The 15665-nt window shown below is 44.0% G+C and overlaps 1 protein-coding gene across 1 annotated transcript in view; it reads left to right on the forward strand.

Annotated features, from left to right (window-relative positions):
* The window catches only part of INTS7 (integrator complex subunit 7), a 182659-nt gene that overhangs the window by 79532 nt on the left and 87462 nt on the right, over positions 1 to 15665 (forward strand). The window contains exons 12-14 of the mRNA XM_069233929.1: positions 3889 to 4026; positions 13183 to 13389; positions 13711 to 13905. Of these exons, the coding sequence (XP_069090030.1) occupies positions 3889 to 4026; positions 13183 to 13389; positions 13711 to 13905 (540 nt within the window). The remainder of the gene's footprint in view (positions 1 to 3888; positions 4027 to 13182; positions 13390 to 13710; positions 13906 to 15665) is intronic.

Below are 15665 nucleotides of genomic sequence, written 5' to 3' on the forward strand. Positions count from 1 at the left end.
AAGAAAACTCCAGTTAGGAATTTACAACGCATATAGCTCTAACTCGAGCAAATGCAAAACCCATTGCATTGCAAATGCTTGTTTAACTAGGTGTACACTGTATGCCATTTGAACAGGAATGTTTATTTCTGGTCTTCTTTCCACCCCCTCATGCTCATTTTGCATACTTTTAATGTCTGGTGCATACTACGATTTTTCGAGAAAGTACAACGGAATATGCATACTTTAGAACTATATACATCACATTTGGAGGTGTGAAATCGGGAACGCCTACCTCCATGACCACATTGCCAGATAAATTGCCCCATGTATGTCTTCTTGTTACTGCGTACAGAGAACATATCTTGCATCAAATCCCTTTGCACATTCCACCAGACCCATAGCAATTTAAGTAGCATTTCTCAGACGTGCTTGCCAAAGTAAAACAGGTCAGTTGTAATGTCTGTCATGCCTGTTTCTGTAAGTCATGTGTTCTCCTTGCTTCCTCACATGATGATGCACAATTTAGCCAAGTGACCATTTGAAATCTGTTTGCTTAAGTCATTACCTGCACATGCTGTCTTTTCTTGACCTCCCTTAAGTCTTTCTTTGTGCTGTAGAAACCACTGCCAATGCAGCTCCATGAATCAAGTTTAGGTGTCTATCTCACCAAAACACTCACATTAGTCCTCTTTTGCTAACACAATCATAAACTGTGTAGGAAAGTGGATTATTATATAGTGTGGTTGTCAGACCTCACCATGTAATAATGTCAGAATCTCTATCAGGTCCAATTAGGTTATTTAACAAATCCCTTAGCTCAGTCCTGGGTAGCAGTGGCACAAAGCAGTCAGGCCTGGTCAAAGGAAAAAGTGTAAAGCATTTAGAACTACCTACATAACAGGTAAGTAAGAAATGCAGCACAATAAAAATCCATGACCAACTTATAAAACTGGAGTGTATTTTTATCTTAAATTAGCTTTCAAACTGTAAAAATCTATTGAGGGGAGATTTGTTTTTTTAAGTTAGGTATATCCTTTTTAAGTTCCAATAAATCTTTTGTAATCAGTGTCACAGTACCTGAGCCAACGGCTAGCAAGACTACCACTCCTCTCTTGGACTAGCCACAGAGGATTGGGCTCCAGTCACAAGGATCACTTTGGTCAAGGAAGACAATTACCTGTCAGGTCCAGCAGTCTGAGTCCTCACAGCAGGTTTCAGAGGGATCGTGTTTCGAGTTAAGAAGTGGTCCAGATGTTGGGGATGCACAATGCTGAGAGGATGCCAAGGATGCTGGAGCTGTGGAAGAGATGCAATGAGTGTTCCTGTGGCCACCTGGGGTCCACGACCGTCAAGGGTTGCTTCAGTACTCGATCTCCCATGATGTCCCAGTGAAGACCAATGCATGTCCAGTTGCCACTGGTCTCCAGTTACAACGGTCATCAGTGATCGTCCACCGGTGAGTGTGTCTTTCGTGCAGGAGGATCAGGGTCCACTTTGAAGATGGCCACTGGTCCTACAGATTTGGGGGACACCTCAGACAGGTTACAGCTCTGTTTCCCAGCTGGCACTTCGACATCCAGCAGTGGACAGGCGATCCTGGGAAGCCGAGCTCTCGCAAGTGCAGGTTTCCTTCACCTTTTGTATCCCTGTAGTAGAACAGGGGGCTAGCCACAAAACCCTTGAAGCCACCACTTCTGGCCTGGCACAACTGAGTCCTTTTTCTACAAGTGGCCACTGCAGAAACAGTCTTTTTGGTGAATCCCTCGGGTTCAGCAGGTGCAGTCCAGTCTTTGGTGCAGTCTCTCATTGCTGTGTCCAGAGAGCAGCAGAGCAGCCTTCCTTCAGTTCTGGGAACAAGTGGAGTTCTTTTACGAGTGGGCACAGCATGCACAGAACTATTTGCCATTCCCCTGAGTTCAGCAAGTGCAGTCCTTCCTTCGTGCAGCCTCTTTGCTGGGTCAGTGGAGAAGCAGGATAGTAGTTCTTCTGACTTCTTGCCAGTCCAGCAGTGATTTGAGGCCTGTGGGTCTATGCTGCCACTTTTGTCATTCAGTTGTTTGAGATAGAGGAGTACTTGCTTAGCAATGGGGCAATAGTCCCCACAAGGCTACCCTTCCCACTTTACGTCACTTCCTGGGGGTTTGGCCCACAGACAATCCCAGGATATCCCTTTATACCCTAAACCAAAATGGTGCAAGCTTTCTTTCCCTGTGAGGAACTCTAGGCACACCCCTGGGTTTTACTCCGCCTAATGAACCACTCCTTCTGGAAAATGGGTTCTGCAACAGGGTGTCCCCCTCTGGATGAGATGCCAGCCTGTCTGCATACAGAGAGGAGTGGAGAAGTAAAGGTGTGATTGCCGTTTGCTTCACTGAGGTTGTAGACTTACAATCTGGGCCCTCTGTGGCCACAGCCCAGGGGTCCTCCAGCTAGAGGAGATCACACCTCCTTCCTCAGCAGTTCTCTTTGTTCTCTGTTCTTCGGTGTGCTTCACACTTCCTAGCAGGGGGTCAGAATGCTGTCTCTGGTGACAACTGTCGCACACGTACAGGAAAGGCTACCGAAGGCTTGGGCAACAAAGGGTTGACTTTCTGAAGTCACCTTTCTATTCAAAGTTACCTTAAAGCTGATCTCTACAATGAGTTTGGTTTATGAAACAATTAAATTGGTACTTTGAAGTAATGTTTTTGGTGGGCCCAAATGGAAGTTACCGCCTAGCGTGGTGGCTAGTAAAACTCCATGTTAGCCAATGGGACCACTGGCCTTGCTACTGTGAAAATGGCAATTTCATGTTTTTACTGTCAGAGCATGTTAGGCATACCTAATATTCAGCACCCTGCTGATGAACAATCAAGGCATTTCCTAGGAGTGGCTTAGCCATATTAAAAGGTAAGTTTTGATCTGCCAGAAGGGTTTATTTTACCGTGTTGAGTTGGCATGCGTAAACTGCCCAACCAGGTTACAGTGGCAGACCTAGAGTCACATTTTCACCTTGTCACAGTAGTGGTGACAAAATTAAGTGCTGCAGTCTGCTGGTGCATTTAACTTATTAACCCTGGGTTCTTATGCCAATTATTAGGATCTTGTAAGTAAGTTAAATGAGCCAATCAGGTGTTAGACAATTGTGTACCTACTTTGGGGGGTCAGAGCACATGCACTGGGGTCTGGGCTGCAGGGTCCTGTGCACTACAGAATTGAAAAACAGCAGCATCAGTCTAAAAACTTGTGGGGTGTGAGGGTGATCATACAAAAAGACGTTCTTTCCTACAAACTGGATTTGAAAACCATTAGCAATGTTTGTACTTCTAAAGTTACAACTTTGTGGATGTTAAATGCCTTCCCAATGGCATCCTCCCTGCTCCTGTCCTAAGAAGTACAGTGATTTCCCCTCATATCTCTAAACTTGGTACTGCTGAAGATCTCTCATACTGGTGGGCTTTTAAATGCACAAGGGTCACTGTACTATGCCCTAGCTAACATTTTATTATGCACTTAACTTTTACTTAGGCTTGCAAAGACATTTGTGAATCAGTTCCTTAGTTTTGCCTTCTTCAACAGTGAAACCCTTTTCTCCTGCTGTTACCTTAAGAGGAGATATAAGCAAATCTCTCTCCCAAGGGAGTTCAACAGCTATGGCCTTCTGCTAATATGCCACATTTATAGTACACGTGTATCTTTATATGTTCTTATTTCCAGCATGCAATTTTTTAAAGATAATGCCAGTGGTTGGACCTGTTAAATGATAGTATTAGCCGAATAACAAAGGTTGAACCGCTTGCTTGTATTCTGCATCTTTCCAGTTAATTTCACTACTTACAATACTTCCCACAGGCAGATGTTCTTACCTGTTTTTCAAGAATGAATGTGAGCTGAGAGTCATATTTAAATATTTTTATTTTTCTCTAGGTGTCTCTAGCCACTGTTATATTTGTGGCTAGTCAGAAGGCTTTGTCTTGTGAAGTCAAGACTGCAATTAAACAACAGCTTGAGAACGTCTCCAATGGCTGGACTGTTTACAGGATTGCTAGGCAAGCCTCCAGAATGGTATGTGCTTCTGTGTTATGATTTCTACAAAGATATTTGACGTTACAGGTCACCTGAGTGTGCACATGGTGCCTTGTCCTCCTTGCATGTGTTCTACTGCCGTGAGGATAAAACCTAGACCTTCGGCTGCCCAGACCTAGACTGCAAGATTATCTGCTTGTGACTAGAGACTTTAAGGTAAGCCACATGCCGGGGACCAAGAGCTCAGAGGAAAAGCAGGGGGTGTTCTTACCTGCCACCAAATGGACTGAAAACATGTCGACCCATATTAGGGGTTGAGAGGTATTCAGTTTTCCACTCAAGACTGGATCAGGAATCCTTACACATAGGAAGGAGGTGAGAACTCTGGCATTCTTAAAAAGGTTAAAAATAGGATTCTGGACTTGGGAATGAACATAGGCTACTTGGTAATGTCGGGGCCTCTCAAAATCGGGGACACAGAACATAAGGCAATTTTTCACTCGTAGTCCTGAGCTCAGCTTTTCCGCAGTATCCGAGAGAAGCTCGGCCATAGGTTTCATTCATGTGATACTAGTACAAATTAACCAGTAGCTTTGTACTGTTAAATGGAATGTACTCTGTAGTGCCACACACCAGATATTCTGCCTCAAATCACTATTCTATTGTGTCAATCTGTTGTCTATAAATGTGCAGAGGTTAAGCTCTTCAAGGGACTTAGTCATTATCCTTATGGGTAAGAAATCTGTTCAAAGATCCGTCTCTTCAGTATGCATTCAAAGCACTTTATATACTTCCTTGGAGCTGTTACGGCATTTCTTATATTTGAGGGTACAGACAGAGAGCCACTTGTCTGCATGCACAGGTTTCCTGGAGACCATAATCTATGAACTCTGAGTACCTGCAAGTTCCTAATAAGGAATCTGTATGTTGGTGAAGAGAATCCTGCATTTGGAATAACATTTGTGATGGAAATGTGGTTGTATGTATCCTGAAATGAGGGATAAGAGTAGGAGATTGGAGTTTCTCAGTAGAGGGCACTGTAAGGACTAGAATTATATGAAGAGGTGTCGGACTTGGTGCAGAAGTATGTTGTAGCTGTGTAAGGGCAATTACCTTGACTTATCATTCGGTCAATAGTAATATTCTGAAAGGCCAGTCAACAGTGGCTGCTCAGCTGTGTTTGAGTGATGAGTTCCAGGATCTGGTGCAGTGGCCCGGCATGAGCAGCCCTGGGCCTGGTTAGTTTCCCTCAGGGTGGCCACGGAAGTGATGGCCCTGGATCTATCTTTTTGTTCCTGCTTTGGGAAGTTTTGCTGCCATGAAGATTAGATTTTCAGATACATGAGAATTATGAGGAAGCAGAAGGTGCAAGCAAATAACAAGGTCGTCTCCTGAATTGACAAAGATTATAACTTCCTGAGTATTGCCTGTTTCATAAATAGTAAAGTCATTGTTCACCTTTCATTGAACCTTGATGACCTAGAGCCATTCAGAAATTCACCTTCTTCAAAGATTGTTCTTGGTTTTATGAAATTTCAGATGTGTAATTAGAAGGAAAGGGGAGATTGAGTTACCGCTCTGTACAATGCTAGTTAGATCCCATATGGAGCATCTTGTGTTGGAGGACATAGGCAGTTTGCTGACAGTTTATAAGCTGGAACCAACGTGATACATGGTGTACACCAGGCGTTCTTTGAGGGGAGGCTTTAGCCTTTAAAATGTGTGCACTGATAGAAAGGAAGGGTGGGAATTATTGGGCTAGATGGAATGTCAAATCAGATATTTACAAAAGGCAAGCATCTTTCAGCAAAAGATAAATTCTAAAGCCCGTGATGGGAGACGAAGTGAAGAGATTTGAAATCTCTGGAGAAAAGGTAGTCTGTGTACTGAGCAGCTTCCCAGTAAAAGTGGTATAAAATCAATAAATAAATTCAAATTGAGTGGGGCAAAAGTCAGAAAATAAGTGATATGTGAGCCACATAGCAGGCAACTTTGATGTCTTAAGTTTCACCAGAGGAACAAATGGCCTGACATCCTATTTGGTACTCTGAGATTTCTGGACTCCAAAGAAGAAACCCTTCCCTTTGAAATAACCATAAGAAACATGGTACCAAAGTGGCAAATGTAAGTGTTGTGCAAAGACTCCCTAATTTTGAGGCAGCTGCCATTGACAATATAGACTGTGGGGTGACAGAGAGTGAAGTTGAGGGCATGAGCTCTTGACAAAAAACAGATCACCCTTTATATATTTATGGAAATAAAACTGCATCCATAGAGGCAAGTAGAAGCCTGAGAAGGCTCCAAAGCAATACAGTTTCATTGAGGCAACACAGAGACCCAGCCCTCTTTCTCAGCAGCTAAACATGTATTTCCTGTCAGGCAACTAAAAGTGTATTGACTGCATGTTTAACAAGTGCGTTCCAGCCTCTTTCTTCTAGCAAAGAACGCACAATGTAAATGTTGACTCTAGCTGAAGACCTGAATCCCAGAAAAAAAAATGTATGCTGTACTACGCAGCTAAACTCGACACCAATCAATCAATCATTTGTTTCAACACTGGACCCATGCAATAAATACAAAACAATAATAAACATAATAATCGGTGCAGGTAAGCAAGGTGCAAGTTGACAATTTCAAATGAAGTATCAATATCTACAGCGCTGCCAGTCACGTGGCACATAAGCGTTAAGGTGGGCAATTCAGTTTTGTCAATTTCCAGGCCCGAGCGATGAAGAGAGCCATCCTCTTGGGTAGGAGGTCTATGGCAGTTCAAAGATGGAGGGATGAGGCCTATCTGCGTTTCCTATTATGAGAGTTAAAATTAATCGGTGAATAATCTGCCTTCTGATCTCCAGTGTATGAGAAAGTAAAATGAAGAGCGATCTCTTGACTTTCCAACTTGCATGTAGAACATTCCATGCTGGTTGGACTGCTAGTCCATTGCTGGTTTAATTTTATACTGATAACATTCCAGCTGAAATTTCAAGTACAGAGTTAATCTCTCTTCTGGGAGCAAGAAAAGTATTTAAGAATGGTTCATAAACCAGGGGAACATACTTATGCACCCTTTGGGAATGCCCAAGACTTCAGTCCTATTGGTTAGAACTCCTAGGCGAGCTGAGGGCAATACTGGAGGTAGAGATCCCTGCAGACCTGAGATATGTGCTATTGGGAATACACACTGACGTAGACATGTCACTACACAAACTCCTTTTCAGTAGCTTAGGGTTGGTGGTAGCCAAAAGGGATGTGGCAAAATATTGGGGAACCCCGAAGGCGCCTACACTAAGGGAGTGGCAAGCAGGGATGGACCTTTATATGATGGCAGAAAAAGTAACCGATAAGGCAAGAGGGTGCCTGGGGAAGTTTGACAAGATCTTGGGTGCTTGGCAGGCTTACTATGGTATGTAAGGGGGGGGGGGGGGGGGGGGGGGGGGGAGGGGTAATCTAATGCAGGGTGAACATCAGACTGTTGCCACTGAGTTGTAAGGTCCGGCCTCATCGGCAAAATGAAAATCCATTCAATATTACGGAAGTTTGCTGTATACTTATTTCATGATTGTATAGCTAAATCTTCTCTGTTGGGGGCTCATTGTTAAGCCTGATCAAATGCAAATATATATATATTTGTTTTTAAAAGAATGGTTTTTAAACAAGTGACGACAAGTTCAAAAATACTTTTTAGACAGACTACTTCCCTTTCGAGCTCATGGTGCTCTGGTGTAATCCAGATGTAACTTTTTATGATCTTTATGCTGTGCTGAGACAATAAGCTAGAGTTAAAGCAAAAGTCAAAACATCTTGGGCCCGATGTACGACTGCCAGAAATAGCAACTCGCATTGAGCGACTCACAAGTTGCAATTTCCAGTGTGTGTACAATTTCAGACCTCAAATTGCAACTCGCAAACGAGTCGCATCGCTATTATCGAACTTGCAATCTGTAAGTCTGTAACTGCTTGCTAATTGCGACCGCAGTCACAAATTGCGATTGTGGTTAAAATAGCGACTGCGGCTTTAAAAAGTGCCCAAACACCTCCTGGTACACTGCAAGGACCCCTAAATAGAAAGTGGTGGCCCAACAGAATCCTGCACAGGAGTCACAGCACACGGTTAAGGCCAGCAGCACAGACCCACACCACTGGCTACCTTGGTGCCACACACTACAATGGCCAGCCAACAGAGGGAGAAGGAAGCAGGGGAGCACAGGCACAATCTCAAGTTCTTGGAGAGGGAGTTGAACATCCTAACTGAGGAATGATGCAACAACCATGAAGAGCTGCTTTGTAGGCTGTCTCAGACTATCCCTGAATCTGAGAAACGTAAGATCTGGAGGGGAATACAGATCAGAATCTGAGCGTGGCTGACAGATTATTTGAACAAATCGAGACAGGGTGGTACGACCCGCGCTCCAGGGCTAAGGCAAAGGTTGCAGCATGGCTGTAGGCTGTCCAGGGAAGCGGAGGATTATCTAATGTACCCCCCCAGCAGAGTCAGTGGTGGAAACCATATAGGAGTCGGAGGCAGTGTGTGGATTTGGGTCCCTTGACACATCTGCACCCCCATCAACCACTGGTAAATGTGAACTCTCTACTACTTCCATATTGGTTCCAAAACCCTGCTGCCCACAAGCATGCAGCACACCCTCCACTATATATGCCTGGATGGTTCATGTAGATGAGGAAATTTCCACAACTGGTGGATTATGGGACATACGGTCATGTACAGAAATAGTGCTTTTACAGTGTGCCAGTAGTTGATGAATGTAGTACAACAAATGAGCCAGTGTCTCTCACATATATTCTATTCTAGTTCCCATTTCCGAAATAGAAACACCTGGTGGACCACAGAAAAGGGTGGGTGAAGGAGAGGTCCAGTCCCAGTCCCAGTCCCAGATGGAGGAAGGGCAGGGTGATGTACCCCTGAGTCCACCCACCCGTTGGAGGTTCATGACCGTGCTGGTTTCAGTTCACCACATGCAGCTGCATTTGGGGATCCAGTAGTCCTTCAACCGACCACTCCTCAATGCATCCCTGTGACTAGGGTCAGGCGTCTGCGTCCAACTCTGCAGGCTCAGAGGTGCCAAGAGGCTACGCAGGCCGCATGCTCCCAGGCAGGATCCAGCAACCAGATGGACTTTGGCAGGCTAGAACAGGCTGTGTTGAAAGTTCAGCGCCTGAAAAAAAGACAAATAAGCATTATCAACCACAAACTCATGCATGGGTTCTAAAACATCACCCAGCAGATGGCTGCTAACGAGGCAATTTGATGCCCTTTCCAGGGCAATTGACTAACTCTGCACAGAGATGGCAGAGGACAGACGCCGGCTAAGGCATCAGGAGCACAGCCGTGCAACCAGGTCGGACGACAAGATTGGACGCTATGACCAGGGCAAGTGGCAGACTAGCCCAGGCTACCACACAGCACACCAGACACACACTGGCCCTACAGGTGGAGATAGGCCACTTCAGTTGTGATGTGGCTATAGGGCTGCATCAAACAACTGCGTGTCTGGAGGCAATCCAAACAGCTAGCATTACCAGTGGATCAACAGGTGACGGGCGAGGTGTCCAGCATGTGTAGTGTGTCTGCTGCAGACATGTGTCCTGCGTAGGAGAAGCAGCTGGCAACCTGCACCTACAACCGCTAGCACTCCACATGCCACACGTAGTGCATGGAAGTGACTTCACACTGACAGTGTGCCTGTGTGGTATTTACATTTGTTTCCCTAGGCAGGGAAGTAGCTGCACAACATGTGCAACCACAATATGCATTTCACCTATGAGGGACAGGGTGTCCATCATTGTTATTGCATACATTGACATTAAAGTGTTGCTTTTTTATTTGTAAAACAAACAGTTGTTTTGTCTTTTATGGAGGGTATTGGGTGCATGTGGATTTCTTACCGTGCAAAATAAAGTCTTGCTATGTAGTCTCTACGCCTTCTCCCCTCTGAAACTCCACTTTCCTCGACTGGCTGTTGAGCAGGTGGAGCAGGGTCATCATCTTCCACTTCAGATCCTGATACCTCTATGAGTAAGTCATGCCTGCAGGCTATGTTGTGCACTATTGAGCAGGTTGCCAGTATCCAGCACACAGTTTCAGGTGCATGCTGCAAAGCTCCCCCACTCTTGTGTAGATACCGGGAGCGTGACTGCAGGAGGCCAAATGTATGTTTAATCACAGACCTTGTGCGCCCATGTGCCATGTTGTAGCACTTTTCCTGGTGAGTGTTAGGACACAAGTAGGGTGTCATGATCCAAGGCCGCAGGGCATACGCATTGTCACCTGTAAAGACACACCTACAGACAAATGATTGTGCCACAAGACATTTATGTGCACCATCCATTCCAGCACCTTGTAGGAATCCTTCTTCAATATCCCCTCTTTCTAGTCGCTGATATATACCATTGTGCCTGAATATATAGGAGTCATGAGTGGTCCCTGGGTATTTGGCTACCAGGTCTGTGATGATGTTCTGGACATTGCAGACGTCTTGTATGTTCATGGAATGTGTGGTTTTACGGTTCTGGAATATATATTCCAACCGGAATGGGAGGGACATATGGACACATGGCTTCCGTCTATGCAGCTGATGACCGGTGGGAATCCGGCTGTGTGGTAGAATTGTGTTTTGTATGCTGCATTTCCAAATTGTCCCTGGGCAGGTAGACATGCCGCTGTATGTGGTGGAGCATGGCATCTAGGACGTTGTTGAAAAATGAGACCATGCACTCTGCGACACCCCTCCAGCCAGTTCTGTGACATGCTGGTAACAACCACTGGCCAGTAGGTGGAGGGAGCACTGGACCTGCATATGGGTGGGGATTGCATTGCTGCTCTGTGTAGTTCTCTCAAGGTGTGGCTTTAAGATGGCTATTAGCTCTATAATCACATTGCTACTCAGCCTGTACTGCTCAAATATCTCCCTCCCCCCCTATCTTCTCAAAGAGGGTCCCCCTGACCCTGAGGATCATCTCATGCCTCCGCCTCCTCTGCTGGACAGCCAGTATCCCCCATCAAGTACAGGGCAGCCATTGTGAAACATCCCTGATGCGTTCTGGGCCTGTTTTTATAGGTTGGTTCCAGGTAATAGCTATTTTGAATTGGTGTTAAATTGCATGTGCAAACGGGCCATTTTACGATAATCACAAATTGCGATTCGTTTGTACATGCATTTTTGCAGCTCACAATTAACGATTCTCTAATTGCTAGTCACAAATTCGGTTGTTTTTTTGTGACTCGCAAACCGCTTGCGTCCCAATTTTGGCTTTGCAAATGCTTGTCATACATCGTGTTGGGCCGTTTTTTCATTCGCTAAGTGGATTGTGACTGGTTTGCGAGTCGCATGTTGGTCGTACATTGGGCCCTCTATGTGTTTTAAGGTGGAAACAATGTGGTCTAGCCTTGGCAAGTTTGTAGAGCCTCTATTTGCTATAATGTCCAAAAGAGTGCTGTTATTGCACTCTTATTAGCCCACAATCTGACCTAGTATAGAAGCTTGATGGAGACTCTGGAATCTATCCTAGGAAGCCCAACTTTGCCTTAGGGCCGAGATGTAATAACTGGAGTAGGAATGTATCCTTTGTTACTTTCAGTCTAAAGCAGTCTACCCGCATATTGCTGCATCACAAGAACATAGCTTTGGCTTTGTAGGCACTAACTGGCTCAAAGGACCTTCCTCCGATCTTATTAGCAAAGCGTGGGACAGTGCCAGTTTATTGGCTTATTGCAAACTTGCTCTTGGAAACGTGGGCCAGCCAAGTCCGTTTTTCATCAAATCGTATTCCCAGGTAATCAAAATGTTTACCTTCCTCTAGGTTTACTTCATGGATTCAAAAAGTCGCTCTTAATTTCTTTCTTGTTTTTAAAACCATAAATTTGGTCTTGGCATGTTGATTATCAGTCTTTTGCATTTTTTGAAGCCCAGGAGTAATTGATGCATTAAGTGTTCTGTTCAGTGAAAAGCAGTATTGGCAGTATGACAACTTCGGGATGTCAAGATCCATATCTGAGAGTTTCACCCATATCATTAATGAAGAGATTAAAAAGCAAGGGTGCAAGCACACAACCTTGTCTCACTCCCAGGTGGAGAGTGCACTCACCTCTCTTGCCATAGCGAACCCTTGCTGTATTCCTTTGGTGTAAGCTCTGTGAAATAAACTGGAGCCGGTCCGGTGAGTAAAAAGAAACGCACGTTTATTTCTTATAAGAGACCGGGAGGAGACGCACATAACCGCCAACGTCTTCTCCACCGTTTTCCTCACCCGGTTCTGTCCACGTGCTCACTCGCCAGAATCCCCCATTGTATGGCGCTTGGAACAGAACCGTATGAGAATATTACACTCTGTGGAGCAGTTATTCATTTTTTGGATACACCCTGCCCTCTTAATGATGCCCATAATAGAGACATGTAAGCTGAGTCAATGGCTGACTTGAGGACAGTAAAGATCAAGATTAGATGGGACTTCCTATTCAAACTGTATTTTATGTACACAAGGTAAAGCGTCATTGCCTCGTCAGTTGTCCCCAGACCATTTAAAAAACCCACTTGAGAGTTGGACATGATCTGGTTATCTTCTGCCCAATAGCAGGTAAAGACCAGTAAATGTTATAAATGGGATTGTCAGCAGCAGTTTTCCCTTGACTCTTCATGACAGCAGCAAAAAATCATCTAAAGATGGGTCTGGGGTAAAATGCTGTATGTGAGACCTGGTGATGTTCCTGGATTTTATTTTGAACATTTCCTTCTTATGAAGTTAAGAAAGTAAAAAAAAAAAAATGTTTTTATATTGTGCTAGGTTCATTCATTTCCGCGTGGATGTATTGAAAATGTTAATACCTTTGTACCTAGTAATAAAGTTAATCATCATTTCTTTCTCTTACTCAAACTTCTACAGATACATTTCTGTACTCCTCAGATTACCTTTCTGCACTCCTCTGATTAACTCAGGCATATTGTTTGGAAGTGACTAGTTGAATGCAGTCCTGTTGAGGCTAATTCTTGAAGGTGTAGCTTTTCTCAAGAGTCCGTAGATGCTTGATGAACGACACAATACTGCTTACAAGCAGGTTCCAGTTCTATTTTTAAATATATCTCAAAATTATAACCTAAATCATCAAACTGTGGGACAAACTCGTTCACTGCAGCCATAGGCTAGCCATCTAACACAATCTCTGTCTCTCTTTCCTCTTAGGGGAATCATGATATGGCCAGAGAGCTCTACCAGAGCCTGCTCACTCAGGTGGCATCGGAACACTTCTACTTCTGGCTGAACAGCTTAAAGGAGTTCTCTCAAGCAGAACAGTGCCTGACTGGCCTGCAGGAGGAGGAGTATGGCTTGGCACTGTCTTGCATTGCAGAATCCCTAAAATCTTATCATAAAGGAATTGCCTCATTGACTGTAAGTACATGCTGGGCTCTGTTGATATGGATAGGTAGCAAGTAATAGGGTTGCAATTGAGCATTCCATAGCATTTAAAAAAAGCAATTTTAAAATCTGTGTCTGTCGCATTTTGACCATCCATTATAATCTCAACATATTATTTCACTTTATTCAAAAGCAGATAACATTACACTCAATTGCAAGTGGCTTGTATGATAAAGTTGCACCTTATTTGTAAAGAGCATTGGTCCAATTAAGGATAATATCCACCTCACACTATTTTCTTGTGATTCTTTGGCTTTCAAATATAGCTAAATAAGTTGTTTTTTTCTGTTTCAGGCTGCCAGCACTCCTCTGAATCCACAAAGTTTTCAATGTGAGTTTGTCAAACTCAGAATTGACCTTCTTCAGGCCTTCTCCCAGCTTATCTGCACATGTAACAGCTTAAAGACAAGCCCTCCACCTGCTATTGCCACAACAATTGCTATGACATCGGGAAGTGAACTACAGAAGTGTGGGCGTATCTCCAATCAGGTACTCTTCACTGTCTCTGCTTCCAGCTCTTCACATTCCTGTTGTAAAAATCAACACAATATTTGATGTTGTGTTCTTGTACTTCTGACAGCATTTCAAAAGATGTTTTTATATCTACAATCGATGCTCAACACACTGTTCACGATTTCATGTGATTACCTCTACGTTGCATTTGCTATTTTATAATGAACTTTTCAAACATAATCTCCACTTCACTGCGAAAAGGAGAAATAGCGTGTATTTAACACAAAATATAAGTCAAATGTTCCTTGTGAAAGGTCATGTGTAGAGGTTATGCATGTAGGGCTAGAGGAAGGGTGGTAACATGGCAGTTTTCTTTTCAAAGGGAAGCAAGCCTTGAATGTTATGAGGCTACCTGCTTGTCAGTGAGGTGACCTTCATGATTATTACTAAGACATTGTTGTGCAGATTAATTGATGTAGAATGATACTCTGTGAATTTGAGACTCTGAACACAGTCCTTGGTGCCATTAAAGGGCTAGATACCATATACAGGGAGTGCAGAATTATTAGGCAAGTTGTATTTTTGAGGATTAATTTTATTATTGAACAACCATGTTCTCAATGAACCCAAAAAACTCATTAATATCAAAGCTGAATATTTTTGGAAGTAGTTTTTAGTTTGTTTTTAGTTTTAGCTATGTTAGGGGGATATCTGTGTGTGCAGGTGACTATTACTGTGCATAATTATTAGGCAACTTAACAAAAAAAAATATATACCCATTTCAATTATTTATTATTACCAGTGAAACCAATATAACATCTCAACATTCACAAATATACATTTCTGACATTCCAAAACAAAACAAAAACAAATCAGTGACCAATATAGCCACCTTTCTTTGCAAGGACACTCAAAAGCCTGCCATCCATGGATTCTGTCAGTGTTTTGATCTGTTCACCATCAACATTGCGTGCAGCAGCAACCACAGCCTCCCAGACACTGTTCAGAGAGGTGTACTGTTTTCCCTCCTTGTAAATCTCACATTTGATGATGGACCACAGGTTCTCAATGGGGTTCAGATCAGGTGAACAAGGAGGCCATGTCATTAGATTTCCTTCTTTTATACCCTTTCTTGCCAGCCACGCTGTGGAGTACTTGGACGCGTGTGATGGAGCATTGTCCTGCATGAAAACCATGTTTTTCTTGAAGGATGCAGACTTCTTCCTGTACCACTGCTTGAAGAAGGTGTCTTCCAGGAACTGGCAGTAGGACTGGGAGTTGAGCTTGACTCCATCCTCAACCCGAAAAGGCCCCACAAGCTCATCTTTGATGATACCAGCCCAAACCAGTACTCCACCTCCACCTTGCTGGCGTCTGAGTCGGACTGGAGCTCTCTGCCCTTTACCAATCCAGCCACGGGCCCATCCATCTGGCCCATCAAGACTCACTCTCATTTCATCAGTCCATAAAACCTTAGAAAAATCAGTCTTGAGATATTTCTTGGCCCAGTCTTGACGTTTCAGCTTGTGTGTCTTGTTCAGTGGTGGTCGTCTTTCAGCCTTTCTTACCTTGGCCATGTCTCTGAGTAGTGCACACCTTGTGCTTTTGGGCACTCCAGTGATGTTGCAGCTCTGAAATATGGCCAAACTGGTGGCAAGTGGCATCGTGGCAGCTGCACGCTTGACTTTTCTCAGTTCATGGGCAGTTATTTTGCGCCTTGGTTTTTCCACACGCTTCTTGCGACCCTGTTGACTATTTTGAATGAAACGCTTGATTGTTCGATGATCACGCTTCAG

Source organism: Pleurodeles waltl, chromosome 5 (assembly GCF_031143425.1).
Source record: "Pleurodeles waltl isolate 20211129_DDA chromosome 5, aPleWal1.hap1.20221129, whole genome shotgun sequence".
Classification (NCBI taxonomy): Eukaryota; Metazoa; Chordata; class Amphibia; order Caudata; family Salamandridae; genus Pleurodeles; species Pleurodeles waltl.